This window comes from Pistacia vera, unplaced genomic scaffold, assembly GCF_008641045.1.
Source record: "Pistacia vera cultivar Batoury unplaced genomic scaffold, PisVer_v2 Contig478, whole genome shotgun sequence".
Classification (NCBI taxonomy): Eukaryota; Viridiplantae; Streptophyta; class Magnoliopsida; order Sapindales; family Anacardiaceae; genus Pistacia; species Pistacia vera.
In genome coordinates, this window is record NW_022196310.1 from 291642 (window position 1) to 318057 (window position 26416).

At 35.2% G+C, this 26416-nt stretch overlaps 4 protein-coding genes and 1 pseudogene across 5 annotated transcripts; 2 read left to right on the forward strand and 3 right to left on the reverse strand.

Annotated features, from left to right (window-relative positions):
- Positions 1–1132: 1132 nt before the first annotated feature.
- Positions 1133–3407, reverse strand: LOC116146467 (thioredoxin-like protein CXXS1). 2 transcript variants are annotated; one of them, XM_031431877.1, is made up of 3 exons: positions 3215–3398; positions 2953–3075; positions 1133–1479 (listed from the first exon to the last, which is right to left on the reverse strand). In XM_031431877.1, exons 1-3 carry the CDS (start codon positions 3314–3316, stop codon positions 1327–1329), a joined length of 378 nt encoding a protein of 125 aa, XP_031287737.1. In that variant the 5' UTR covers positions 3317–3398; the 3' UTR covers positions 1133–1326. The 2 variants fall into 2 exon arrangements, with proteins under 2 accessions (XP_031287737.1, XP_031287738.1); XM_031431878.1 differs by lacking the exon at positions 1133–1479 and adding an exon at positions 2545–2766 and having other exon boundaries at positions 3215–3407.
- A 513-nt stretch (positions 3408–3920) lies between these two features.
- On the reverse strand, positions 3921–9141 carry LOC116146468 (kinesin-like protein KIN-14C). Its single transcript, XM_031431879.1, has 17 exons — positions 8904–9141; positions 8536–8772; positions 8302–8446; positions 8096–8205; positions 7879–7998; positions 7575–7778; positions 6794–7003; positions 6643–6717; positions 6369–6515; positions 6159–6297; positions 5932–6041; positions 5439–5600; positions 5140–5360; positions 4839–4920; positions 4649–4753; positions 4450–4554; positions 3921–4370 (listed from the first exon to the last, which is right to left on the reverse strand). The coding sequence occupies exons 1-17, from the start codon at positions 8946–8948 to the stop codon at positions 4188–4190; spliced, it is 2400 nt and encodes a 799-aa protein (XP_031287739.1). The 5' UTR covers positions 8949–9141; the 3' UTR covers positions 3921–4187.
- A 5470-nt stretch (positions 9142–14611) lies between these two features.
- On the forward strand, positions 14612–15967 carry LOC116146476 (GLABROUS1 enhancer-binding protein-like). The gene has a single exon (XM_031431888.1). The coding sequence runs from the start codon at positions 14745–14747 to the stop codon at positions 15879–15881; it is 1137 nt and encodes a 378-aa protein (XP_031287748.1). The 5' UTR covers positions 14612–14744; the 3' UTR covers positions 15882–15967.
- A 1505-nt stretch (positions 15968–17472) lies between these two features.
- LOC116146513 lies at positions 17473–18408 on the reverse strand. Its single transcript, XM_031431929.1, has 3 exons — positions 18237–18408; positions 17953–18158; positions 17473–17873 (listed from the first exon to the last, which is right to left on the reverse strand). Exons 1-3 carry the CDS (start codon positions 18342–18344, stop codon positions 17687–17689), a joined length of 501 nt encoding a protein of 166 aa, XP_031287789.1. The 5' UTR covers positions 18345–18408; the 3' UTR covers positions 17473–17686.
- A 1072-nt stretch (positions 18409–19480) lies between these two features.
- Positions 19481–25779, forward strand: LOC116146416 (annotated as a pseudogene).
- Positions 25780–26416: the final 637 nt, after the last annotated feature.

Consider the following 26416-nt stretch of genomic DNA (forward strand, 5'->3'; position numbering starts at 1 on the left):
ATTAACCATATAAGATATCGAAATTGTCATTATTTTAAGATATTATATCAAATGTGTTTTTTAAAAATTTTAAACTCAAAAACAAAATTTAAATATTATGTCAAACATATTTAAAAATACATAATATTAAGAATAAAATTCAAATTCTTAGTTATATCCTTATTTTTAAAAATATTTTTTTAATTATTAAGAGTAACCAAGGGGTGGTCCGCTTTTGAATTCCTCTTGTATTTATTAAGAATGTACTTCAGTATTTAGAAATGGGTAAATAATTAATTTTAAAATGGGTTAGAATTGTCCACTTTTCTTTCTTGTCCGTCACAAATAAGAGTGTATACAAGCCGAGTATCTTGACACTTGAGCTCGGTTTGTAATAAACAGTATCGAATTCGAGTTCAAGCCGAACTCATTCGAGCTTGAATACTTGGGCTCGAGCTTGAGCTTGCAAGTATGGGTGGGTACTTGAACTCGAGCTTCAAGTTTATTACGAGAAGGGGATTGTTTGTCATTTTAAAAACTTTAAAATAAAATAAAAAGTTACAAATCTTGCAATTTAACCCTCCAAGCTCGATGAAGCTCACGAACCTATCGAGCCGAGCTTATGCGGGTTTGTTTTGTCCCATTTAATGCGCTCTTTCATGCTGCTTTAATTCAGTCCCATCAGCCAATGAGTCGAACATGACACAAATGAAAATTGTTCCCTGGTGAAATAGCACAATTCAGTACCGGGAAACAAACACACCCTTTAATATTTTACATACAAGTATTTTCTTTCTTGAGTAAAACTATTTATACAAACTCCCATATAAAGAGGTCGAGTTTGTACAAACTTATGTAACACGTTACATAGCATGTCACGTGGCATTAAAAACTACATAATTTAATATCACATCAATATCATTTGAGCCCTCATGTCACATGACACTCACATGATATGTTACGTCAATTTATACAAACTCTCTTTATATAAGAGTTTGTACAAATAGTTTTACCCTTTCTTTCCCTCCTCCCTCTCTTCGACTACTTTCTCTTTCACTTAAAAACCATAACTTACCCTGCTTTTGGCGAACTATTACAAGTTTACAACCATTTCACATTCAATCAGTAACGAGAACAATCAGATATTCAGATATCAAACACAGCTACTTATAATCAACTTTTATACACAAAAGGTGTAAGCATCAAAATTCAAAAGTAAAAGAGCTGTTTATTACACAATTCACCACTGCAATAAAACAAACACTTGCAGGCAACCATCAAAGACACTTAATCACATAATCAAGATGTTGCGAAACTGTACACCAACACAAATGTTACCACCAACAACTAGGCTACATATACCCGAATGGACTGAACAAAACTATCAATCCTTTTCCTTATCTCTTCTGGATTTGCACCCACCAGCTTGTCAACTACAGCACCTCCCCTCATCAGCACAAATGTCGGCATCGCCTTTACCTCCATTTTAGATGCCACATCCTGAACACCACCAAAAAAATTACATAATAATATCTAACTTAGGAGGGAAGACAGCAAAAGATCAATTTATATGCTCTCTTTATCGTATATGATTATAATGACCCGATGAAACACGGATTCTCTATAAGTTAAAACATAAACTTAATACCCAGGAGAAGATGGTCAATAAGGAGGTTATAATCACCTTACTACTGAAACACTTATTATTGACAGACCTAGACTAATGGAAAAGAACATGTTTCGATTACCGTGCTTCAAGACCCCAAATTAGGAACTATAGTTGTTCCCTCCAGTAACTGGATATTAACTTAAAATGTGAATAAAGTCAAGTACTGAAAGTATCGTTTTCGTTTTTCATTTTCATGGTGCAATTGAAAAAGATAATAAATAACGTATCAGTTGCATATCCTCTGAAAACCATATTAGATTGGTAGCACCTGCACATTAAAAGACACAGTGATGCAAATATTGCTGTATTTACAGCCAATCAAAGTAATTGAAGAGATAAAAGAAATTTTAATGCCAATAGCATAATGTCTTGAGAATAATTTAGCAACATTTTCAGCAAAACCACAAAAGTAGCCAGAAATTATGCAACAAAACCAATATTCTGCAAGAGCATCTTGAGGCACCAAGAATTGTCAGAAAAGTACTTTGAGGAAGGAACGCTGAACTCCTAAGTCTATTTTGAACTAAGTCGTCACTTTGAAATGAAGCATACAGCATATAGACGCATGTAAAACATACAAACATAGTCAAAAAACTTCAGCCCCAATTCAATAATGGTTAGAAGATGTAACAACAGTGGATCACAAAGATGCATGCTTGCAACACATACAAACATCACAATTTTTTGCATCAACGTTCTGTACAAGTCAAGCACAAAAAACTTGAATTATACCAGTGATTTAATATACCATATGGATATACCAAGTTATAACAATCATAACACCAAAATTCCCCTCACTATTATGAGAAACAACTATAATTCTAACAAGGTCCGGAAATGGATCGCGATCCGTGTGATATCCTAGTTAGCTTATGTTATGCAATATTATCTTGGATATCAAAATATAAAATTAGTAACCGAATAATCAACATAATTCCTTAAATACCCTTAATTAATTGGTCAAATACCCAAACCGGTGACACTAAGCAACCCCCATCGAATCAGTGTAGTTGTTTGCAGAACCTAAATACCCCTCAGAAAAAGTTGGTGTCCTTATCTTCAACTATATATGTTGTTGTCATCAAGCTGGCAACCCACATCTCCATATAGAGAAAAGTCTGCTATAAGTAAACTTCAGAATTCAAATTTGCATCATGTCGAATAAAAAAGCTTATATTTACCAGTACACAACAATTATTCTGCATTTAATTTGTATTGAGTGTTAATATGTTAGATCTGCATCAACATTCAAAGGACAGTAATATCAAACACAGCAACTGAAATACAAAACAATTTGTTTATACCTTAACTTCATCAACATCAATACAGAGAAACAGAACATCAGGATTAGCTGCCGCGACTTCTTCAAAAAACGAATTCATAGCCACAGAAGGCATGCACCATGAAGCTGTAAAGTGCACAACAATCTACAACAACACCACCAAAATATCAAACAAAAGCTTCATATCAAAACCCCTTCAATTCTTAACAAAATTTCAGAAACAAAAATCATATTGAAAAAATTCCTTTCGAAAATTCTGAAAACAAAAACAGAATGAAACTTACAGGGCAGCCTTGATTGTTGGCTTGGGAAACAAACAAATCCCAAGACTCAGCTGAATCAACTTTCACAACTCTAGACTTGTTTTGTTCATCCTGTCCTTCCATATCTTTCTTCTTTTTCTTGTTGGATTCTTGGTGGGTTTGGCTGTTCTATATATATATATACAAACTTACAAAGTTTCTTTCAAGTTTACCTTGTAGAAGAAGACGTCTAGATTTAGATTAGACGAAAGACGAGTGGATATGTAATGGACCCACTACTTTTTATTTTTATTAATTTATACTTATCTGTCTGGGTATACATTTAGACATTATGTTTCAGTTTGTTAAGAATAAGAAAATAGATAATACATATACAATCTCGACTCTGCCTAATTTCTAATTATAAAATAATTCAGTTGTCCTTGTTGTTTTCACTTTAGAAATTCCTTAAAAAAATTGATAAATTAAATAAATACTAAGCACCTTTATCCTTCACGGAAATTAAAGAGTATAAAAATTCTAGATCATTCCAGCCTTCCATAAAACAGCTGGAAAATTATTCCAGCATAATTAACTGTGGGCACCCACTGAATCGTGGAAGGTCTCAGCTGCTTTCAAAAAAATATTCCTTTCAATGAAACCAAAATAGAAATACCCCTCACCAAAACAATCATATGACAAGATCACTACACACTACACAGTTTCATAAAGCAATTATCACTACCAGATTGGCTGTTATCTATATCAATTCAATAATGTCTCCAACATTTCTACTTTCAAATTGGGTTCATCACCAGATGAACTTTATCATACAACATTCAATTGTACATGTTAATAACTGCTACCAAATTTACTAAGTAACTCAAACCAGATCACATTGGTTCAAATTAATGACATCAACCCAATGCCTAACATACACTCATCACAACCGTCAACCTCCCTTGTAAATAACAGTTAATAAACTACAAATGTAGCAAACACAAATACGTTACATTCAACTGCAACTCAACCGAGAATCAGTAGCCGGTCGCAAAGCTGTTTGGCGCCGAGGAACCCCAATTTCACATGCATTCACTCTAGCAGCAAACCGCAGAGAACAAAGCGATTCACCCATTGACGAGGGATCGGGTGAAATATTAACAAACATTAAGGTTTTTGAGTCCCCACCTAGACAAGGCTGTTCATAATTCCATTATAAGTTAACAAATTTATTCTGTTTATTCAAATATCTAAGCCATTATTCAAAATGTAAATACCTGAAGAAGGTATGTCAACTTGGAGTTCCTAAATGGAACATGATCCTCCTTCCTCGCCAATGCAAATATAACATCGCTCAAAGACGATAAACTTTTATTTATAGCCTAAAGAACATTGAAAATCAAAACAAAATTAGATCAAATGCTTAGTTAGGCTTCTAAACAAATGATAAATTTAACAAGAGAAAACTTTAGATACCTGAGTCTCCTTTAACCGGTCTCCAGTAGCTCCACTTCTTGATAGTCGCTCACTTCCAGCAAGATCAATGAGGTTTAAGACACCCTGAACCTGTTGTTCAGTTGTCTAACGAAACAAGAAATATGTCAACACAAAAATATATTTAAGTGTAATAAAAACATAAATCATTATAGCATAACCAGAAATGTACCTCATTTATCCCAAATATCCTTAATGTAAATACAAAATGACTTCTGGATGAGTACTCATTCATTTGTGTCTTGCCCACAGACCTAAAATACAAACAATGAGGGATAAAGTAACTGTTTAAGAGAAGTTTCAACACTCTGCATCTCTTAGAATTTTAAATCTAACTTATTAACAAAAGTCACGCTATAACTTAACTTCTGCAACTTTATACCAGCAAAATTTAACAATTAAATCATGAAAATATAAAATGAAAAATGACATTACAGTTCAAAGACTAAATAAAAATTTGCAAGAGCATATACCTGCTCTGTGCAGCCTGCCGTAAAAGCGAGGAAATCTCTGAAATACTGCCAACATCAACAATGGTAAGGTCACTGACATGTGTGTTTCCGTTCGCATCATGTTTAATTGTGTATTGCTTTCCAGGAACACCATTGTCAACACGTGCCAAATCTAAACCATTAGTTTTGTTCACTGCCAATAGATCTCGGATAGTCTCATTGTAGATTTCCAACATTGAGGCCTATAATTTGTAAAAGATACGGTTAGCATTCAATTACTGCATGTAAACAAGATAATCTTTACTTAGGAGAGCGATTACCTGCATTTTATATTTCCAACCTTGCGCTGAAAGTGCCTGACTGGTCTGGAATATCTGTTCCAATGAACGCGGTATCAATCCTTTTTGTTCAGAAGCTTCCGGCCTACCCATCATGGTATATGTTTTACCTGAACCTGTCTGACCATAAGCAAATATGCAGACCTGCCAAAATTCAACACCAGTACTTTTAATAATTTATTTATTGACATCAAAACAAACAACAAAAAGGACCCTTCAATTTCCAAACTCATATTTAGTCTTTAAAACTAAGAAATGAAAACGAAGTTCTTGTTCATTAAAACACAACAAATGCACATGCTATATTTGTTGTTTAACCAAAGAAACTAATAACAAAACTGAACCTCCTCAGCAATGAATGAACATTTAATATTTAGAAAAATAAAGTTCTAAATTTATGTTAGATGCTTCAATCCAACCTAGGCCATGCTACTTATATTCCCAAAAAAAAAAAAGGTAAATATAACATAATTACCTTATAACCGTCGAGGGCACTCTGTACCAACTGTGATATTTCAACAAAAACATCTTGCTGAGAAGCATCATGACTAAATACTTTGTCAAATGTGAAAGGAATCTTCTGCCCTGTTGACAGTAAAATAAGCATTGATTAAGAGAAAAAATGAATACTTTAGAAGAACTCTCCTATTCAGGTTAAACTCAATTAAACTTAGAGGCAAAAGAGAAATAACACATCCATACCATTTTGTATCATGTCAATGCCCCGACCAAGACCTTCCACTGATGTAGGATAAGAAATGACTGAGGCATCTGTTCCAACACCATCTTCAGGCAGCAAAGGACGAACTCGACAGAACACCCGAATATTCCCTTTAAGTTCCTACAAGAATATATAATTCTGTATTATTTTAGCAACAAACAAATGAAATTAATGGTGGAAGAAAGTACTACCAGAATTGTGTTGTGCAATTTTTTTCTTAATTTCTCTGCTTCAATAAGTTGATATTCAGCATCTGCCAACCGGTCTTGTAGTTCATGTACAGTTCTCTTTTGTTCTTCAAATTGTGTTTGTGTTTCCGAAGCTGACATATCAGCCCTCTAATGAAAACATACAAGTTTTCTAAAGTTAACAACTTCATATATGTAATGAACTAATAATCAACTAGCAAAAAATAAATTTTGAGAGATTAGTGCACTTCCTATACACAAATATTACTAGTGTTACCTTCAGTTTTTCATTCGCAGCAGATAGCTGAAGCTCCAAAATTCGTATCTGTTCCCTCTGGGAAGAACATGTCTCCTGCAATCAAAAACCATTACATTATAAAAGTGACAACACAAAATTATGTTTTAGGTAAGAGAAAAATTTAACCAACCTCTAGGGATTTTGACTTTGTTGTCAAGCAGTCCAACTCTGTTAAAGATTTTCCAGTACTTTCTTGATACTTCACTATTTCAGCAGTTAAGGCCTGCACCTGCAGTACCTGGCGATCACGATCCTCTCTTACTTGTTGTAATTCTCCTCGAAGGCATTTGACTTCATTAATTAATGATTCTTTCTGATTTACAGCCTCATCTTGAGAAGTCTAGAACAGTGAAAACAATGAGATAAGTCCAAAAAGATTGCCAACAACCCAACCATTCAGACGAATTCCAAGACCACTTTATTTTCTCACGTATCACTTAACCAAACAATATCAATATTAATTATTTAAACTTCACTTCATATCATAAGCATCCTTGAACATATTGCATACTTCTAGAAAGTTCAGTATGCATGCTGATAAAAAATAAGTATACAGAAACTATAAAGACAGAAAAGTATCAAGGTGAACATTTCTCCTAGTTGAAACATGCAGGTAAAACTTTCAACAGGTACATTGATCCAAATCAGGCTACACTATGAGTGCACTAAAAGACTGTCAGGAACAAATTCCCTTCCTTTACACAGAAAAATTAATCATATTAGAACTTCCACAGAGTAAAACCATTAATTAATCTCTCCTATACCCCTCATTATTGCACAAATCTAGGCCCGCCATGAACAGTAAGAAATCCATATGACTCTAACATAAGAAATTCAATAAAACAATAAACCAGTTCAAGGAACTTCATAGGCTACAGAAATAAAGGAATATCACACCGTAAAATACTTACTCTGGACAAAGTCAGTTGATCTTGCAATGAATTATAGTGACCCCTCAAAGCACTTAGGTTTTCCACAATGGTCAACTTCTCCTTTTCTACTTTTTTGAGTGATTCATTGGCCGTTTCAAGATCTTTTTGCAGTTTAGCATTGTAAAGCTGTAGACTCTGGTTGTACTCCTGCAAGCGCTTGTACATATCATCAAGGGAGGAAGCCTGCAGAATTAGAATAAAGTATGCATCATATATATGTTCAGTAATAGCAGCAAAATTGAAAAGACTAAATATGAGATATGGAATACTAAATTTGTGTTACCCTCTGGTTGGCCGCTGCGATATCTTGCTGAGCTTTTTCAAGCTGCTCCGAGAGGGAAGCTTGCAACTTTTCAACAGCAACCCTAGCTTCATTTTCTCTTCTATGATTTTCAATTGCATCCTAATTATTAACCAAAATAGCAAAAATTAAATTAAAACCTTGTAAAGAATAGAAAAAGGAATACATAATAATTCAAATCTATGAATAAAGATCTTACTAGCTTTTCAGATTCTTCTTTTGCAACTCTCTCCTGTAGAGAGGCATTTTCTTTCCTCAACTCTAAAATGGTTGCATTGAACTCGGCCTCCCTATTTTTCATCTCCATTTCTGATAATCCAAAGAAAAACATACATTCAAAACTCTGTCTCAGTCTAGTAAAAAACAGCAATATGACGGTTAATACAAATTAAAAAACAAATATACCAGTATCAGAGCATTTTTTCTCCGCAGATTCAAGTTCTTTTCGAATATTTTCCTTCTCGAGGACATGATTTTCATCAACTTTCAAAAACCATCTGACACAAAGCCTGAGCCTTTTGTTGTGCTCTGTCATTTGCTCCATTTTGGCCTACCAATTCATCACAACAAAAATAAAAATAAATAAAAATAAAATCCAAAAACACAATTAAACCTACCAACAAATGGTTTTAAACAAACCTTAAGATCAAACTTTTTTGCTTTGGACTTCTCATTCAACAGGGCTTCAGCTTCTTCTTTTGTAAACTCTACATTTCCGCTCTCTGAACCCTCAGTGCTGCCCATATCACTTGCAGCTGAAACATCTTGTTTATTAACCACTGAAAACGCCTGTCGCGTGCGTCCAGTATTCGTGGGCGCCATTCTTCCGGTTCCTATTCTCCTTCTCTTATCCAACGGAATATCTCCCTCTTTTTTCTATCAAACAAATCCAAAAATAAAAAAACACTTTAAATGGAAATTTAATATAAACTGTCAATTTTGGACTCGAAATCAAATTAACCAAACAATCCATTAGAAAATTGAAATTATAATGGTAGAATTCTTACAACAGATGGACTCCGTGGAGGTCTGTTCTGGTTCCGAGACGCCATAACAGAACAAATCGATCAAAAACTCGGAATCTGAGGCTTATATGGGTTGTTGAAAATGGTGCTTCGATCAGCGCCGTTGATGTGGAGAACCCACTGTAGATAATGCAACAGAAGAAGTAAGAATATTCAAATCAGAGGAGCTTCGTTTTTTGAAAATGTTTAGAACGTTAGGGTTTGGGGTTGAAAGAGAGAATGTGGGGTTTGGTTTGGGACAAGAAGCGCGAGTAACAATTTTGAATTCATTTGAAATCAGATCTGGCGGCCCCTCTCAAAACTCAAGACGCTCCCACTCTTTTGAGCCTCATTGGATGGGGTTTCAAGCCCAAAATCTTTTAGCCCAACCAACTTGCCCAGCCCAAACATATTCATGAGCAGTTTTTTGTTTTTTTATTTTATTTAGTATGAAATTTGATTTCATAATTATCAAATATAACACTATGCCCTTAGCCTTAGGTCTTTGGTATTTAGAATAAATTCTTCTTGGACAATTTCTCTATGAGAAAACTACTTAAAAGACTCTACTTGTCAAAGACAAGTTAATATATGACATTTTTTTAATCGGTTTAGTAGATAAGAGACATTTCAATTAATTTTGTTCTATTTTTACCCATCCATAACCTTCATTCTAGCAACTTTAACATTAAAGTGATTAGTGTTAGAGTCCACATGAGTCTAGCACTAGAGTCATCAGAATTTTTTTTTTTTCTAATTATTTTCCAAATTAGAATTAGAAATTAAGTATCAAAATTTCTTTAAGCTAACAAATAAATTACCTAAATTATATTTTATTAAGAAATAAAATATAGGATTAAATCCATTAAGTACCCTGGACTTATTCAAATTTATTATCCAAATTACCCAACCACCTACCCTCCCCCTGCCATTTAATTTAATTGAGTGAAGGGCATAAAAGTCATTTCGTATAGAGCCAATGGTAGAATCGAAGAATTTGTGTTGGGAACTGAACGAAATTCGAGTCAAATTAGATTAGAAAGAAAATAAATTAATAATTTGAACCCAAACACAACATATTTTTAGCGGAAAAGAGCGAAGGGTTCCATTAGACATAAGAAATAAAGTAGAGCAACCCAAACGTCAGACCAAGCAAATGGCATCGTCTAAACAATATTTTAATAACCGGCCTGGTCAATGACCCGGTCAGGAGACCAGGTCCTAGGTTGACCAATTTAATTAGTCTAACAGATAGATCGAATCGATGACATCTTCACGTTGATATCAGCATAAATTTTTTTTCAAAATTACTGTTGTGATGCACGTTAGCATGGTTGCTGTTTCAGATGCACATTAGCACGTGTTACTACCAACCTTTTTTCCCTTTTTTTCGATTGTTTTCTCGCTTAAAATCATCCCTGTCACCACCATTGGAACCCTCATCCTCTCCTCTTCAAAACCATACCCTTTATCACATCTCATCACTTGCCAATCGTCAGCCACGACAACTACATCGAGCAACTGTCCTTTGTTGGTTTTCGACCATTTTAAGCAATGACGACCCCAACCACCACCACCCTTAGACTCATTGGCTACTCCCTTAAAAAACCTCCAAAGTTCCCAAGTCATTCCACCCACCGATCACAGGCAATCACAAGCTAGGATTTCGCCGAATCTTGGCCAAATTCTGACCATTGGAGCCCCCACNTAAATTATATTTTATTAAGAAATAAAATATAGGATTAAATCCATTAAGTACCCTGGACTTATTCAAATTTATTATCCAAATTACCCAACCACCTACCCTCCCCCTGCCATTTAATTTAATTGAGTGAAGGGCATAAAAGTCATTTCGTATAGAGCCAAAGATAGAATCGAAGAATTTGTGCTAGGAACTGAACAAAATTCGAGTCAAACTAGATTAGAAAGAAAATAAATTAATAATTTGAACCCAAACACAACATATTTTTAGCGGAAAAGAGCGAAGGGTTCCAATTAGACATAAGAAATAAAGTAGAGCAACCCAAACGTCAGACCAAGCAAATGGCATCTTCTAAACAATGTTCTAATAACCGGCCTAGTCAATGAACCGGTCCAATTTAATTAGTCTGACCAATAGATTGAACCATGACATCAGCATGTTGATATTAGCATAATTCTTTTTTCAAAATTACTGTTGTGGTGCACGTTAGCATGTTTAATGTTTCAGACGCACATTAGCACGTATTACTACCAACATTTTTTCCCCTTTTTTTGATTGTTTTCTCGCCCAAAATCACCCCTGTCACCACCATTGGAAACACCCCCCCCCCCCCCCCCCCCCCCCCCCCCCCCCCCCCCCCCCCCCCCCCCCCCCCCCCTCTTCAAAACCATACCATTCATCACATCTCATCACTTGCCAATCGTCGGCCATGATAACTGCATCGAGCAACTGTCATTTGCTAGTTTTCGACCATTTTGAGCAATGATAACCCCAACCACCACCACCCTTAGATTCACTGGCTACTCCCCTACAAAACCCCCAAAGTTCCCAAGTCATTGCACCCACTGATCACAGGCAATCAAGAGCTAGGATTTCGCCTAATCTTGGCCAAATTCTGATGATTCTGGCAACCAAAACTCAATCCAACACCACCTCTCGACTCATCGTGATCGACCCTTCAAAACCCCCTAAACCTGATTCCTGTTTGCCCAGCGAACGTTAGCCAAAAGCCACCTCTTGAGTTAACCTGGTTTTGGCAGAAAACTGATTGGACTGGTGGTTTGCTACAATAATACCGATCCAACTACAGGTCAAACCGAGTTAACTCTTATTTCCCCTTTTTTACCTTGACCGGCCCGACTTAGCCGTCGATTCCCTATTTAATCGGTTAAACCGACTAGGTCGGTTGGGTTTTAAAACACAGCTTCTAAAACTCTAAACACACAATGAAACCCATTGAAGAAGTCAAAGAATCCACTGTTGTTGTTGACACAAGCGGATAGCTCAAAAGTGGATTTCTTCAACCTTGTTGCGGTTGAGACTGTTTCAATGAAGGTACGTTGTGAAGTTAGTTTATTTACGCCATATGACTGGTTGTCATGCGCTATATATACAATTAATCTGCATAAGGGAAATTTTTATTATGCCTTAGTAATCAGTTTGTTGTGACTAGCTCCTCACATACCTTTATTAACGAGTTGCTTTAACTAATTAATATTTAGTTTCTGTTTTTAGACAATCAGTATTGAATTGAATATGTTACAAATGAAAGAAATGGTGTGAAAAGCAAGGTTTTAAAACCCGGCCTAGATCGGCTGGTTCAACCAGCTGAACCGGGAACGGGTGATCGAGTTAGGTCGGTTCGACTAAAAAACCAAAAATATTAAATGACCAAGTTTGAACCGCGATTGTACTGGATTTTTTGTTACGAATCGTCGATCCAATCAGTTCAACTAGGCGGTTGAACCGTATTTTTTATTATTTTTTATATTTCATACTGAAGTTAGAATGACGTTATCACGCTAACATCAGCATGATGACATCACGGTTCGACCGGCCAAACCCCGAGACCCGGTGACCTGACCGTGTCACTCCTTGGATCAGGTTTTAAAACCTTTGTGAAAGGTTAAAACTTGTTTATTTTTCTTTTTTTGTTTTAGGCCATATTTAATTAGTTTATGCTTAGGTTAATGGCTATCTTAATCCGATTACTTTTTGAAAATTTAAAAACAAAAAACATTTTGTTGTAACTGTGGGTTGAATGTTACTTGTTGAAGATATATTATGCAATTTTAGTTTATATCATCATTGGTTGAAAACTAAATAGTCCGTATAAAATGAAAATTTTCAAATTTTAAAGATATTGTAATATTATATATTATTGTTATGATATATGTCAATTAATGTACTATTAGCATACTAATTTCATTTTTTATTAGTAAGAGTTGGTTGGTTGAGATAAGAACACCTTAAACTTCTGGCTATAGAATATATATGAACATATAGTTATTTTGACTTATTAAATGGTTTTGGTACTTTTGTTTGTGTTTAATAACGTATTTGTAAACTTGTGGCTACTTTTTTACAGAAGGTAGAACATTGCAAACTTCCTTGGGGAGGAGAGAAATCTGGGGCTTGTTCAGGTCGACGAATTCAGCTTGATTTGTCTAATCAATGATATGTTTGTTCAGCATTCGTTCAAGAGCAATAAATACCTAAATGAGAATTTCTTTGGTCAGATGAAATGAGGCCAATTGAAACAAATCTAATTCTTTAGCTTGTGTTCAGAGAAGGATTGCTCAGATTTAACTTTCAATGTTGACTACCTTCCTTTGGATACCATGCCACTTCTAGACCAACGTCCACCACTAAAAAGAAACTTATTTAATGAAAATGAAACCTTTCCAAAATGGCAAACACCATCTTCCGAAATCCCAGTGTCACAAATTGACTAAGAAACACAAACAGAACAACAAATACCAGCCTAATACCTGTCATCTAATCATGATGAAAACCTATATTACAATTGTTGTGACTAAAAAAGTTATGTTGATATAAGCTCAACAAGTACTTAAAAGATAAAGTATACTAGCTGTCAAGCTTATACTGCCTCAGAGATATTTTATACCAACCCTATCTCATTTTAAGAGATGAACGGATGTGAGCTCTCCATGTGTCAAGGTAACTTGCAAAACACTTATTATATTGACCTCAAATGTGTATAAATAGACACCTCTCTTCATGAAAAAGAGAGGTTGGGCAGATGAGAGCTAGACAAACATTTGACCTTCATTATTTCTCTCTGTAAGCAAAGTATTTCTTCATCTTTATATGTCTTATGGACAATATCATAGAAATAGTTAGAGAATAATATAATAACAGTGGATATAGGATTTGCTATAAGTATCCGAACTACTATAAAAACATTTATTGTCTATCTATTATTTATGTTTTCTGCAAACATATATAATCTCAACTTCATATTCAAATCTCATGAATCCATCACATGTAATTTTTAAGACTCTCTTAGCACTTTACACGCATGAGTCGTTGGTGTCAAAATCAAATATCAACAACAATGAAACCCATTTGTCTCAAGTTTATAATGAATCCCAACCGCAATCATATGATAATAAAAAATAGGGGTAGGATTGACGATCCGGTCGGGCCGGAGATTTTTTAGAGGACCATCCCTAATCCCATCCTTGACATTTTTAAGGATTCCTTGCCTCATTCGGGTCGGATCCCTGTGGGGCTAGGGCAAATGCCCATCTCTAGTTTTGATTAAGAAAAGCAAATTATTTTCCCTCACTTTCTTAGTATTTTCTCTATATTTATTATTAAATTTATCTTTAATCTTGAATTAAACTAATTCATGGTTTAGATTTGGAGGTCTACCCAATAGCTAACACCTCAAATTCAAAATTAGATATTTTATCACACCTCATATGAGACTTTTTCTCTCAGAACCAGATGTACCCTATGTTTGGGTTGTTAACTTTTTTAAAATAAATAAATTATATAATATTTAGAAAAAAGAGAAAATATTTTTTTTAAATAAAAAAAAGTGCTTAACAGCTTAAAATTTAAAAATTGTAATATCTAATAATTGTAAAATTTTTATAATTTGATAAGAATGAAAAGACAAAGGAATTGATACATGGGCCAAGTTTGGCAAGTATGGGTCTAATAACGCGTGATATGGAGAGGCGAGAATCTAATCCAACTGTTGTAAAATTTTGCTGTACTTCGACTTCACCGCTTGGGCTTTTGTATTCCTTATAAACCACCGCACAAACCCTAGCCCTTCACCTTGTGTTCTCAATTCGAATCATCTCAAATCTCCTAATCTCCGTTTCATAATGGCACCTAAGAAGCCAAACCCCATGGAAGAACCACCAGCCGCTTCCTCCTCCGAAGATGAAGAGAGTTCTTCTGATGAAGTTACTTCCTCTGATGAAGAAGAAGCTGAAGAACCCACAAAACCTTCTTCCCCTCCTCAACAAACCCAGAAATCAACCCACTCTGTTGCTTCTACCCCTCAATCCAAATCCTATAGCTCTGAAGAAGATTCTGAATCTGAGTCCGACTCCGACCCGGAATCAACTCCTAAGCCTATTGCCACAAAACCCATGGAAGAAACCCCAAAAGCCGCCACCACAAAACCAAGGTCGAAAGCTCCGGCAAAACGCCCCAATGAGCCGGAGGAGTCTCTGAAGGACTCGAAACGGGCGAAGAAGAAGGAAACGCATGCGGATCCGGATCTGGATGATGAGGATCAGAAGAAGCCGGGAGAGGATATGAAGAAGCAGCTTTTTCAAAGGCTATGGAGCGAGGAGGATGAAATTGCTGTATTGAAGGGGTTGATTGACTTCACCACGAAAAAAGGGATGGACCCGTATCAGGATACGAATGCTTTTCATGATTTTATCAAGAAATTGCTTCATGTGGATGTTACAAAAACTCAAGTGATGGACAAGATTAGGAGATTGAAGAAGAAGTATGAGAACAATCTTGGCAGAGGGAAGAAAGGTGAAGATAGGACTTTTTCGAAACTCCATGAACGACAAGCTTATGATTTGTCTAAAAAGCTATGGGGCAATGAAAGCACTAGTGGTGTCCTTGAATCGGCTGCAAAGTCTAATGGAAAATCAAAAAAGAATCAAAACCAGAAAGGGAGTAGTAAGTCTCTGTTCAAAGCTGAGTTGAATGATGGAGCTAAGGAAGGGGAGAAGATGGATATTGATAATGATAAGAAAGGGAGCCTAAGCAGTGCAAAAGAGATGCTTTTGTTTGATAAGTGTGTTGGGATGGCTGGTTTGGAGGAGTTTGTAATCAACCAGGGTTTAGATATAATTGGAGGAGCCAAAAAAGCGGAATTGGAGGAAAGGTGGAAGAAGCTGCAGATTGCTCAGTTGCAGTTGTTTGTGGAGCGGAATGATTTGATTAAGGAGCAGACTAAGTTTTTTTTGGAGGCCATGAAATCATCCGGTCATTAGGTTGTTGGTTGTTTCGAGGTATAGTTTATGTTTTGTGTGGTCGTTGTTTTGAGAATAACTAATAAGCTATTAATGTTTTGTGCTTAGTGTTGGCTAATTGTGGAATCCTGTGGTATTTGTGATTATATCATTCTAGTTTAAACTTCTTATAGCCTCATAAATATGGTTAATGTTTATGATTTTTATTTGGGTTTAATCATCTGCAACTTACTCACGTTTAAGTAGTGATACCTTCTTAATGTTTTGTTGGTTCTTAGCTGATATAATTGCTTATTCCTTTATGTGTTGCTAGTGAATCTTCTTAGCAGGGCTAGCATATGCTTAATATCATCTTCTGATAGTTTTTAATCTATGTTGAGGCTATTTAATCCCCATTCGTGTAAAGTATACATATGTATTTATTGTTTTAGTTAAGTGCTCTGCAAATGCTCTAGTAAGTAATATTTGATAGATGTTTGATTTTTGTATTAGTTGTGTTGTGGAGGTACTTGCAAATTTTTGGAATTGCTTTGTTTGTCACTCTGTCATCCTTTTTCTTGTATCTCATGTCCAATTGTTCATACAGTGCTGCTGGTTCTTCTGCATGAGAAAATATGATTTCACGATTCTCATTTCACTGGTTTTTTAGTGCCTTTTTTATCATGTTAATTGAGAAATAACTTGTATACATGTTCAAGGTATTAATTAATAACCGAGAATCACAAAGGAAGAAGAACTTCAATTTACTTTTATTGTGCTTGTGTTTAGGTTAGTCATTTCTGTTCCCTGGGTGTATTAGTGGTGGTTTTCGTCCGTGCATTAGACCAAACTCATAACTTCTTAAAGCTTCTGATACCATGTTGGAAGAAGTTACATATCTTTTCCAATATCTTTATATTCATTCTAGATATTAAATAGGTCATCAACTTTGATGTTTGTTTTTGTGATTCATGCTTGTATTGTTCTTTGTATACCTAATGTTTGAAATCAATGTGGGTTGGTCAATAGGAAGGTTGGTCTAGCATGTTTGAGAGAGCCTCTAGTTGGACGAGAAGGTAAACATTTTTAGCATATTCTAGATAGAGATGCCTTGCAGTTAGACCAATATGAAATATGCAAATTAGCTTGATATAATATTCTCAGAGAAAGCAACAATTTTCTACTGTTATATTCTCACATGCCCTAGTATATTGTTTATCTCTCTTGTTATGTGTTTATGTTTCTAACACAAGCCAAATGCATCTTCCTAATGCTTTTGGAACTTGCTTTCGTTGAATACTTGAAGTTAAATGGTGATATTTGCATTGCATAAGCGGCATAGGTCTCTTCAATTTAATTGTCTGTGTTTATTTTATTTGATTCATTCTAATTGGAGTCTATAGAAGTAAATAAAGGTACCCATCTGAAAAATAAAATAATGTCTTGAGATTATTGATAATTTGGCCATGAAGTTAATACATGTAGAGTTAGAAATCTTAGAAATAATTTGGTCATTTCTAGTCTCCTTGTTGGTTGTTATTAAAATTTAATTCTTATAAATATATAAAAATGAAATTTGTAACCAGTTAAATAATAAGGATATTGATACAGTGCTAAAACCAAAAAACTACCTTCTCCTTTAATGAATTATATTTAGCATTGAAACAATGTTTTCAGACATAAATCAAATCCAACACAACGACCAAATCAGGTTTCAACAAATCATATAAGAAATTTTTAAATCTAAATATTGTTCCTCGTAAGATTCTTTTGACAATAAACAGAATATGGAAATCTGAAGGGCAAAGAAAGATGCAATAGTTTTAAGTAGGTCCTGCAGACCTTGGTTACTTATGTTCTCGAGCTGAGGCTGTAGCAGATACATAATAAGCAACTGTGAAGAGTGCATGGATGAAACACACAATGCCTCCTATGGAGAATAGGTGATGGTGTGACAATCCGCAAGATTTCCTTGGTCTCGCATTCGTCAAAGTTGCTATGATCAGCATTGAGAATGCAAGTGCTAGTGTAATCCTGATATTAAACAATCTTGCTATAATCAGCGTTGGGAATCATTTGTTTTGAGAAAGCAAGGAAACAAGACATTACATACCAGGAAAAGATGAGAGAAGCCACAGCTAATTGCTTGTTGGGAGTTGCATTATTCATATCAGCTTTAGACCAAACGCAAACGCACCCACCAAGTAAAATAGCGATAACATGTGCAAGGCTTAGAAGCACAACCGCAGCCAATCCTAGCTTGAATGCTTGGTGGCTTGATTCTCTACACTCAAAGATCAACACCCTCACATGTTTCACCTGTCCAACCAAATATTATTAAAGTTACCATTTCAATTTACAATACAAACATAAATTTCATTTAAACTTGTTACTTGCCTTGTTTTCGGCTATTTCAGCTTCAATCCCAAGAATCCCAGCTGTGACATCCAAAGCCAAGATCAATAAACAAACCAAGAAGCCCAAGTTTTTTGTCACCAACGCCATTGGTGTGGAGATGATTGTGAAGCGGGAGAAAAAACTTATAGAGAGGAGAACAGGAATAAAGTAGAAACCAAATTAACAACAAATGTGGAATGAAAAAAGCTGATTATGTCTTTATATTTTTCTTTATTCTTATTCTTTTTCTCTTTAAAGTTGGATTCCTTTCATGGGGTACAAGGAAAGTAGAGTATCAACAACATAAACAAAAATGTTGAACATCTAAGCCATAAATGACCAATCTCCATTGAACATGTCTTGTGCAATTAAAGACAATCAATATCCTAAATAAAGTTTATAAATTTTCAAGTGGTACTTAAAATTAGAGTACATAGAGAATCATCTAAGTCACATGGAAGAACCAGACAGATTGGCTAATGTTTCTATATATTAAGAATGAATTATAAGACACTCCTTTTAAATTAATTTAAATACAAAATATATATGGAATTAGATTTGATTGGACAGTCCATTAAGTGTGATGGGTCAAACATAAGTATGGACACAAATGTTAGGCCCATCAAGAGTGATAAGCCCCATTTGACAAATTATATGTTGGTAGGAATTGAGATGTAGCATTCATTTACTTATTAAATGTAGTGGTGGTCCGGTGGACATTTGGGACTGGGTTCAAAAACCCGGTCAACAGTTTTTTATTTCTCTGATGTTTTTTTTTTTTTATAAGTTTAAGCTCTGATATTCTTTACAGTAATAATGTTAGGTTCAGAATGTAAATTCATAATCTTCTCTTACATTCTTAACCTAATACTTCATAATTAATCAACTCATAAATAAGTCTTATTTACTTGTTATGGGTCTTATCTGTCTATTTGTGAACTGATCAATTATAAATTATCACATTGAAGATTATGAAAAAAAGGTTATAACTACTTATCGAAGGTTATGTGAAAAGGGTGTGGTCTGTGAGCCTAGCATTACTTTATTTACAAATGGTAGATCTAGTTCGCTCAATTTTAGCACTATTATATTAAAATTTACTATAGAAATTAAGGTAATAAAAGAATTATCATCATTAATTAACAAAAAAATCTTAATTAAATATAATCATAAATATAAGTAAATAAAAACTAAATAATAAATATCAATTATAAGTCGTATCCACGTTAAGACACATCAAGTGAGGCCATGTTAAAGTAGAAGAAAACATTTCTAGAAGCAGCTAAACATTTCTTTAGAAAACACGTAATTGAACAGAGGAGAAGACAAGATAAGAAGGAAAGGAAGGAATTGAATGAGCAATTCCTCTGATTTGTGTGTTACTTCAAAACAAAAGTTAAAATGTCGCTGTATTACCGATGGAAGAACTTCGAAGAAGAGGAAGACAGACCCGACAAACCNTATTTTTAGCTCTCAAGCATGTTTAGAGCTTCTTGGCATGAAATTTTTAGTATTTCCATACTATCATCCTCATGATTATCTCGTTCCTCTTCTTGTCTTACTCTAGTAATGATTTCTTCTATAGTTAAAACATACACGACTTATTTCTCATTTGGATGATTGAGGAAGAAATTAGTATCCATTTAACTAGTATAGTGAAGTTGTTAAATTTGATCACTCAATTTTACATTGACTCTTTCATATCCATTTTCATACTATCCTAATGCTAGTAAAACAATGAATTGAAATCTTAACACTACTAAAACATGAAAAATAAGAAATCAAAACAATAATTATTGTAACTATACCTCTATTAAATTATAACCTCTTTATAGTGATAAATTTAATTGATCCCAACATTATGACTATAGAGAGGTTCTACTATATAAGTTCTTATTTGTCATATCCATGTTAAGACACGTCAAGTAAGGCCCATGTTAAATTAGAAGAAAACATTTCTGAAAGCAGCTAAACATTTCTAGAAAACACGTCGTCATTAAACAGAGGAGAACACAAGATAATAAGGAATTGAGCGAGGAATTCCTTTGATATGTGTGTTAATGCAAAACAAAGGTTAATATGTTGCTGCATTACTGATGGAAGAACTTCGAAGAAGAGGAAGACAGAAGCTCGGAGATTCGATGTTACAGAGATGGAAACCCCCCATTACACTCTCCCCACACAAAACGTCCTTGAGGTTTTCCTTTTCTTTTTCTTTTTAATTATAATTTCCTCCAATTGAATTCATTATTTGGTACAGATTGTATAGTTAGGGAATTTATGACATGGAGTTGAAAATGGAAGATTATATGATACCAAGAAATTTTATTAATTGCAGGATATTTTTGAGTCGATGGGGCACTTTGTTGATGGGTTGAAGTTGAGATGGCCTACAAATATGATGTGTAAGTGAGGACTGGTGATTGGGCTGAACATTTGTTTCATAGTGGTCTGTCAGCTTTTCAGCCCCGACCTAGCCTCAATCCGGCCTCGACCTGGCCCTGATCATCCCTAGTCATTTGTGTTCCATGGGTGTATTAGTGGTGGTTTTGGTCCCTACATTGGACCAAACTCATAACTTCTTAAAGCTTCTGATACCATGTTGGAAGAAGCTACATATCCCTTCCAATGTCTTACTATTCATCCTAGATATTAAATAAGTCATCAACTTTGATGTTTGTTTTGTGATTCATGCTTGTATTGTGCTTTGTATACCTAATGTTCACATAGTCTCATGTCAAAATCTGTAATCAAATAAGTGATTGAGATGGCTAACAAACATGATGTGTAGGCTAAACCTTTGTTTTGTAGTGGTATGTCAGCTTTCAAACAATACGTTGAGGTACACTCTGCATTAATTAAGAATCGTTTATCCAATTGTTTTAATATTTTATTGTAATGCTAATACTTATGTGAATGTGATATTATACAGGATTGTAAGCTGGTGGGGTTCGACACGATCGAGCTTAATGTGGGATCCCTTGAAGTTCCAGAGGAAACTCTTCTGAGATATGTGCGCTTAATTAAGAGTGCAGGCCTCAAAGTCAAGCCTCAGTTTGTAGTAAAATTTAACAAGTCTAACATTCCCATTGGTCGTGATAGAGCTTTTGGGGCTTATGTTGTCCCTACACCTCGATCGAATGGTATGGTTCTAGATTTCTATAGATACGCTACAATTCATAAATCAATTTTAAATTCATCATATTATGTTATGTCCGCTTTTCTTAGGGTGATTTGTTAATCTAAAAGAAGGTAAAATTTGTCATGATGGTAGATAAACATTAGTCATGAACAAGGGACCATTTAAAATCTGGTGTCTTCATGGCCAAGCTCTAGGACATGGATTTATCAAAATATTCATGACATAATTGGATGATGTGACTAAGGATTAGCACTAAATAAAACATGACAATAGGGGTGTTAGGTGAGCCAAGCTGCTCGCGAGTAGCTTAGGCTTAGCTTGAGCTTGAGCGGCTTGCGTGTGAGTTGAGTTCAATTTGAGCTTTCCAATATTTGGCTCGAGCGGCTTGCGAGCTTAGTCAAGCTCGACAAGGGATATCTACAAGTTTTGCAAATATTAGGGGGTCTCTATAATTTACCATTTTGTTTTTACAACCCCTTCAAATTTGAGTATTGAACCTTAACACTTCTAATTCTCTCTGCGACCGCAATCCTCTCTACGATTCGCAATTTTCTAGCACCCAACTGCGACCATCGTCTTTCCAGCGTTGATCCCACTAGTTTTGTAGCCCTACCCTCCAAAACTACACAGACGGTGTGAATCGTACCACCACCGTTGTTCATGCGTTCGATCGATCATGTGCACATGGCCGTGCATTGTGTCCTTTATTAACTTCTGTTGCCACTCTTGCAGTTGCGCTGAGTGGACCATAGATGCCCAATCGTAGTGCCTGTCCTCACCAGATTTTTAGATCACTCACGTTGTTTGATTCTTGAAATTAGTTGCTAAATTAAGCTAGATAGGGCGTGCGAAGGGGATGGCTCTAGTTCAAAATCCCTACCATCATATGTAAGATAAAGAGAGAAATGTTCAATATTGCTCTCCTCTGCTTACTTTCTTTTAGTGCGCTTTGATGGTTTTGCTGCTGCATTTTGATAGCTGCATTGTGACAACTCCATATCTATCTAGTCTCAAGGGATGCATCTAATTGAATGTTTTCATAATTGAAACAGGTAATCCAGTCGAGCCTAAGCCAAGCTCGAGCCCCATATTTTGTCGAGCTCAAGCTCAAGCTTAACATTTGAAGCTTGGTTGAGCCGAGTAGGTATTGTTCAAGTGAGCCGAGGTCAAGCTATCCAATGCTTGGCTCAATACATCTTATGATGACACTTGATAAATAAATTTTCACCATAGCAATAAAATGTTATTTTATTGCCTTTTAAACCATTTGACAGATTATATGATGGTAGGAATTAGATTTAACATTGATTTACTTATTAAATGTCAACGTGCGTGTTCTATGATGTTTTTTTCTTTGTAAGTTTATGCTTGATTGTAATACCCAAGATACAAAGGTATGTTCCTAACTCAAAATAGTCCTTTAGATGTTAATTTATGTTAAAAAGCATAAAATCTAACTAAGGGCAAAAATGTCATTCATTTGGAACGGTATGAATCAATTATCCACAAAGAGGCAGGGGCAAAGGTTATTTTGCCTATGGTAAGCGTGAGAAAGTCAAGGATGAGTAGGCTTCATGCTTTAATGGCAATTAAGTAATAATTATGTCTAGTGTGAAATGACCAAAATGCCCTTATATGAAGAATTAAGGACTTATGAGTTATACAATTAAAATAATTTGGCCAATTGCATAATTTGGGAAAAGAAATGAATATTTTCTTATAAATGAGATGAATTTCGTTCAAGCCAAAGGAGAGAGCATTTCTTCAACATTTCTTCCATTTTCTCTCAATCTTCATGAAACAAGCTTTCTTTCTCTAGGTTTTCAAGGAGTTTTGCATAATTTTTCAAGGAGAACAAGATAGGAGCCTGGGATCTTCAATTTGAAGGGTTTAAGGTAAGGATTAAAAACTTTAGTTTTGATGTGATTTGAAGATTTGAAGTAGATATTGAGGTATAATGTTATATATGAAGGATAGGTGTAAAAAGTCAGGCAAGGATTTGTTGGAGAAAGTCTTTAAAAAGGTAAGGAAGAACTCCATGAATTATGGGTTTATGTTAGGGTTTGTAGATTTTTATGAAACCTTAAATTAAATTAAGGCATAGAAAGTAGTGATGGCAAGTGTAGTTGAACTCATTTATTCTACTTATTGCTTGAATTCATTATACAGAAGTTATGGCTATTTATGTTTATGAGTGTGTTATGTTTGATGAAGAAAAGGAAGTGTAGATGCTGATTGTGGCAAAACTTGTAGTATGGAGGCCACATGGTGTTGAATGGTTGCTATTAGAGTGTTGTGTGTTGTTTGCATTAGCTTACAATGTTATAGCAATAATGGATGGTTATGGGAATGAGATTTTACACTTCTTTAAGATGTTAAAGACTATTAAGGGGAGGTTATTGATCCATAAGTTAACCTATGGTTAATGCATAGGAATTGATGTGGCCTAGTTAATATGAAAATTCGGATTTAGTGAGTTAGGGGTTTTGTTAACCCTGCTCAGTATTCGACCATAACTTGAGTTATAAAAATCGAAATGAGATGATTCTTAAAGCATTAGAAAGATAAGACAAAGACCTATAAACTTTTATGTTTATGCCAAGAGCCATTCGTTTGAGAAAAGGATGGAAAATGGCCTGAAGCATAAACTGGTTATTAAAGTTAAGATTTAACATAATCAATCTTTGATTATGAATTGATTATTAATGTATTATTGTAATTATGCCATGTACTAATGTTTACCATTAGTTAGATGATCTTTGAAAGAATACATGGTCATGATGTCAATGCATGATTAATGTTATGAAATGGCATGAAGATGCAATGTAATACATGTTTTAAGATGATGTATGTGAGCAAGAGGTAATGTAAATGGGTTGATACTCATAGATGAATTAAAAGGATTAAGCTCACCAAAATATGTATTACATGCCATAAGAGTTAGAGATGCAAATAGACATGACAGAGATGCAATAGACATGATGGAAAACGCGTAAGCATATCCTGTATACCGGTTGAGGAAAGATGAATATATGCTTTAGATGCTAAAAACGCGTAAGCACGCCTCTGATGATATGAGCTTAGATGAAATTTGAGGCTAGATGATATGAAGTGTTAAGATGCTAAGAAAAGTCCGATCGGCTAGACGTTAAATGTTTCATATGCATTTAGTTGCATTACATGAGTTATGATGTTACATCATGAGATGATTTATACTCATGTTAGATGATTTTAGATGTTATGTCATGACATGTGATGTGTGTGTACTATGTTTACATACTATTTGTAGTGTACACATTGATGTTTATCTAGCCATGGGATAAAATGATGAAAAGCATAGACTTAGTAATAAAAGGGGAAGTATCCCTAGATGTAAAGATAAGTGATTGTTAACAGATATGTTAAATAAAGATCAAATAGTACATTCAGAATGAAATAGATCATTCCTTATGAGCATTAGCGCTCACCCTTCATGTGATTGCTTTGCAGGTAGACTAGAAGCGAGGGATGCTAGAGACAGCGGGACTACACGTGAGGGGAGATGATTATTGTCATCTCGATGTTTTTATCTTGATGTAAATAATGTAAATGATAAATATTTGAGAAATACCTTGGAAGCTTCCACCCTATAATATGTTTTGATGTGTAATTTCTAAGTTTGTAAATTATAAGTTTGGATCCTGCGTGACATTATATGCATGTTTTGGATATATTATTAATCCTTATATAGATTTTTTCTAAATACAACTCGTTTCCAGACATGTATCCTCGGGATTCTCATTGAGGGATATTCAGAGGATACCTGAATGGAGGGGGGTTTTACATTTGGTATCAGAGCAAGTAGTTTTTTTTTTTATTAAAAAGGGGTGTTTTAAGATGGTTTCTATTTCGGAGTCAGGCATTTATGAGAGTTGATGACAGTATCCCTCATGTAAAGTTCGCTGCTCAAGTTGTCCGATCGCTGTAAGTATGTTTACCTAATTTTAGTAAGGATTGATTAGATGATTAACATTATATGTGTGACTGTGAAAGGGAATAATATGAGGAAACAACAAGAATAGATCCAGGTCGCAGTGATGTTTCAAATGCACAAGATGTTCCAACTGCACCTGAAGCTCCTAACCTAGCAGCTGCTACTTCAAGCACTCGGGTTTAGATGTTGCAACATTGGAGCGTATGATTCAAGAGGCTGTTAATAGAGCTTTAAGGAGAACCCCATCAGAAAGTACAAGTGCTCCGGTGACAATAGTGGACAACCAATGTGGTACCAAGTCAAGCAGCGGGACGAGTACTCTAGAAGCAATTGTTGCCCCAAAGCAGATTGAACCAATTTATGGCCTCTCAAGTAAACATCAGCCTCCAGAATTTAGTGGCACTAATGATTCAGTAGTAGCCGAATAATGGATCAAGTTGGTGGAGAAAGCTTACTGCTCTATTTCTATGACAGATCAAGAAAAGATCCGGTATGCTACGTACCTATTGAGAGGAGATGCTTGACATGGTGGGAGTTATGGAGTAGACTCAAGATACCACCACTCTCACTGGTCAGGGTTTAAGGAATTGTTTGAGGAGCAGTACCGGACAGCAGACATGATATCCTCAAAACTACAAGAATTATTAGTCTGCAACAAGGAAATATGACAGTCAAAGAGTATTCAATCAAGTTCAACTCCTTGGCTAAGTTTGCACCCACACTGGTTAGTACACCACAAGACCCGATTGGGGAGATTTTTGGGGGACTTCATCCCACTATTCCAGAGATGTATGTCAGGTCATCAACCTCCCAAACAATAGTGAAGCCATCACTAGAGCCATTAGAGCAGAGGTGTACTTACAGAAGGAGACCAAATTAGCTCTTTCCCCAACAGTGGCAAGTAGTCCTCTCCAGCTTGGCCAACAGTAGTGCAGAACAAGTTTTGGTAAAGACGATAAGGGTAAAGGCAAGAAAGGAGTTACCTAAAGCCAACAGGAAGGACATGAAGAAAAAAGGGCCAACAAAGGAAAGGTGAGGTCAGTTACTGTAAGAAATGTCAGAGAA

Coding starts and splice junctions, on each gene's coding strand:
- LOC116146467 (XM_031431877.1), bottom strand. CDS start 3,316: ATGGAAGGACAGGATGAACAAAACAAGTCTAGAGTTGTGAAAGTTGAT. Junction 3,076..3,214: donor CCAACAATCAAGGCTGCCCT/GTAAGTTTCATT, acceptor GTGTTGTTGTAG/ATTGTTGTGCACTTTACAGC. Junction 1,480..2,952: donor TTGATGTTGATGAAGTTAAG/GTATAAACAAAT, acceptor GGTGGTGTTCAG/GATGTGGCATCTAAAATGGA.
- LOC116146476 (XM_031431888.1), top strand. CDS start 14,745: ATGGCACCTAAGAAGCCAAACCCCATGGAAGAACCACCAGCCGCTTCC.
- LOC116146468 (XM_031431879.1), bottom strand. CDS start 8,948: ATGGCGTCTCGGAACCAGAACAGACCTCCACGGAGTCCATCTGTT. Junction 6,298..6,368: donor AATTGCACAACACAATTCTG/GTAGTACTTTCT, acceptor ATATTCTTGTAG/GAACTTAAAGGGAATATTCG. Junction 4,555..4,648: donor ACCGGTTAAAGGAGACTCAG/GTATCTAAAGTT, acceptor AATGTTCTTTAG/GCTATAAATAAAAGTTTATC.
- LOC116146513 (XM_031431929.1), bottom strand. CDS start 18,344: ATGGCGTTGGTGACAAAAAACTTGGGCTTCTTGGTTTGTTTATTGATC. Junction 18,159..18,236: donor CTGAAATAGCCGAAAACAAG/GCAAGTAACAAG, acceptor TTGGTTGGACAG/GTGAAACATGTGAGGGTGTT. Junction 17,874..17,952: donor GCTTCTCTCATCTTTTCCTG/GTATGTAATGTC, acceptor GTTTAATATCAG/GATTACACTAGCACTTGCAT.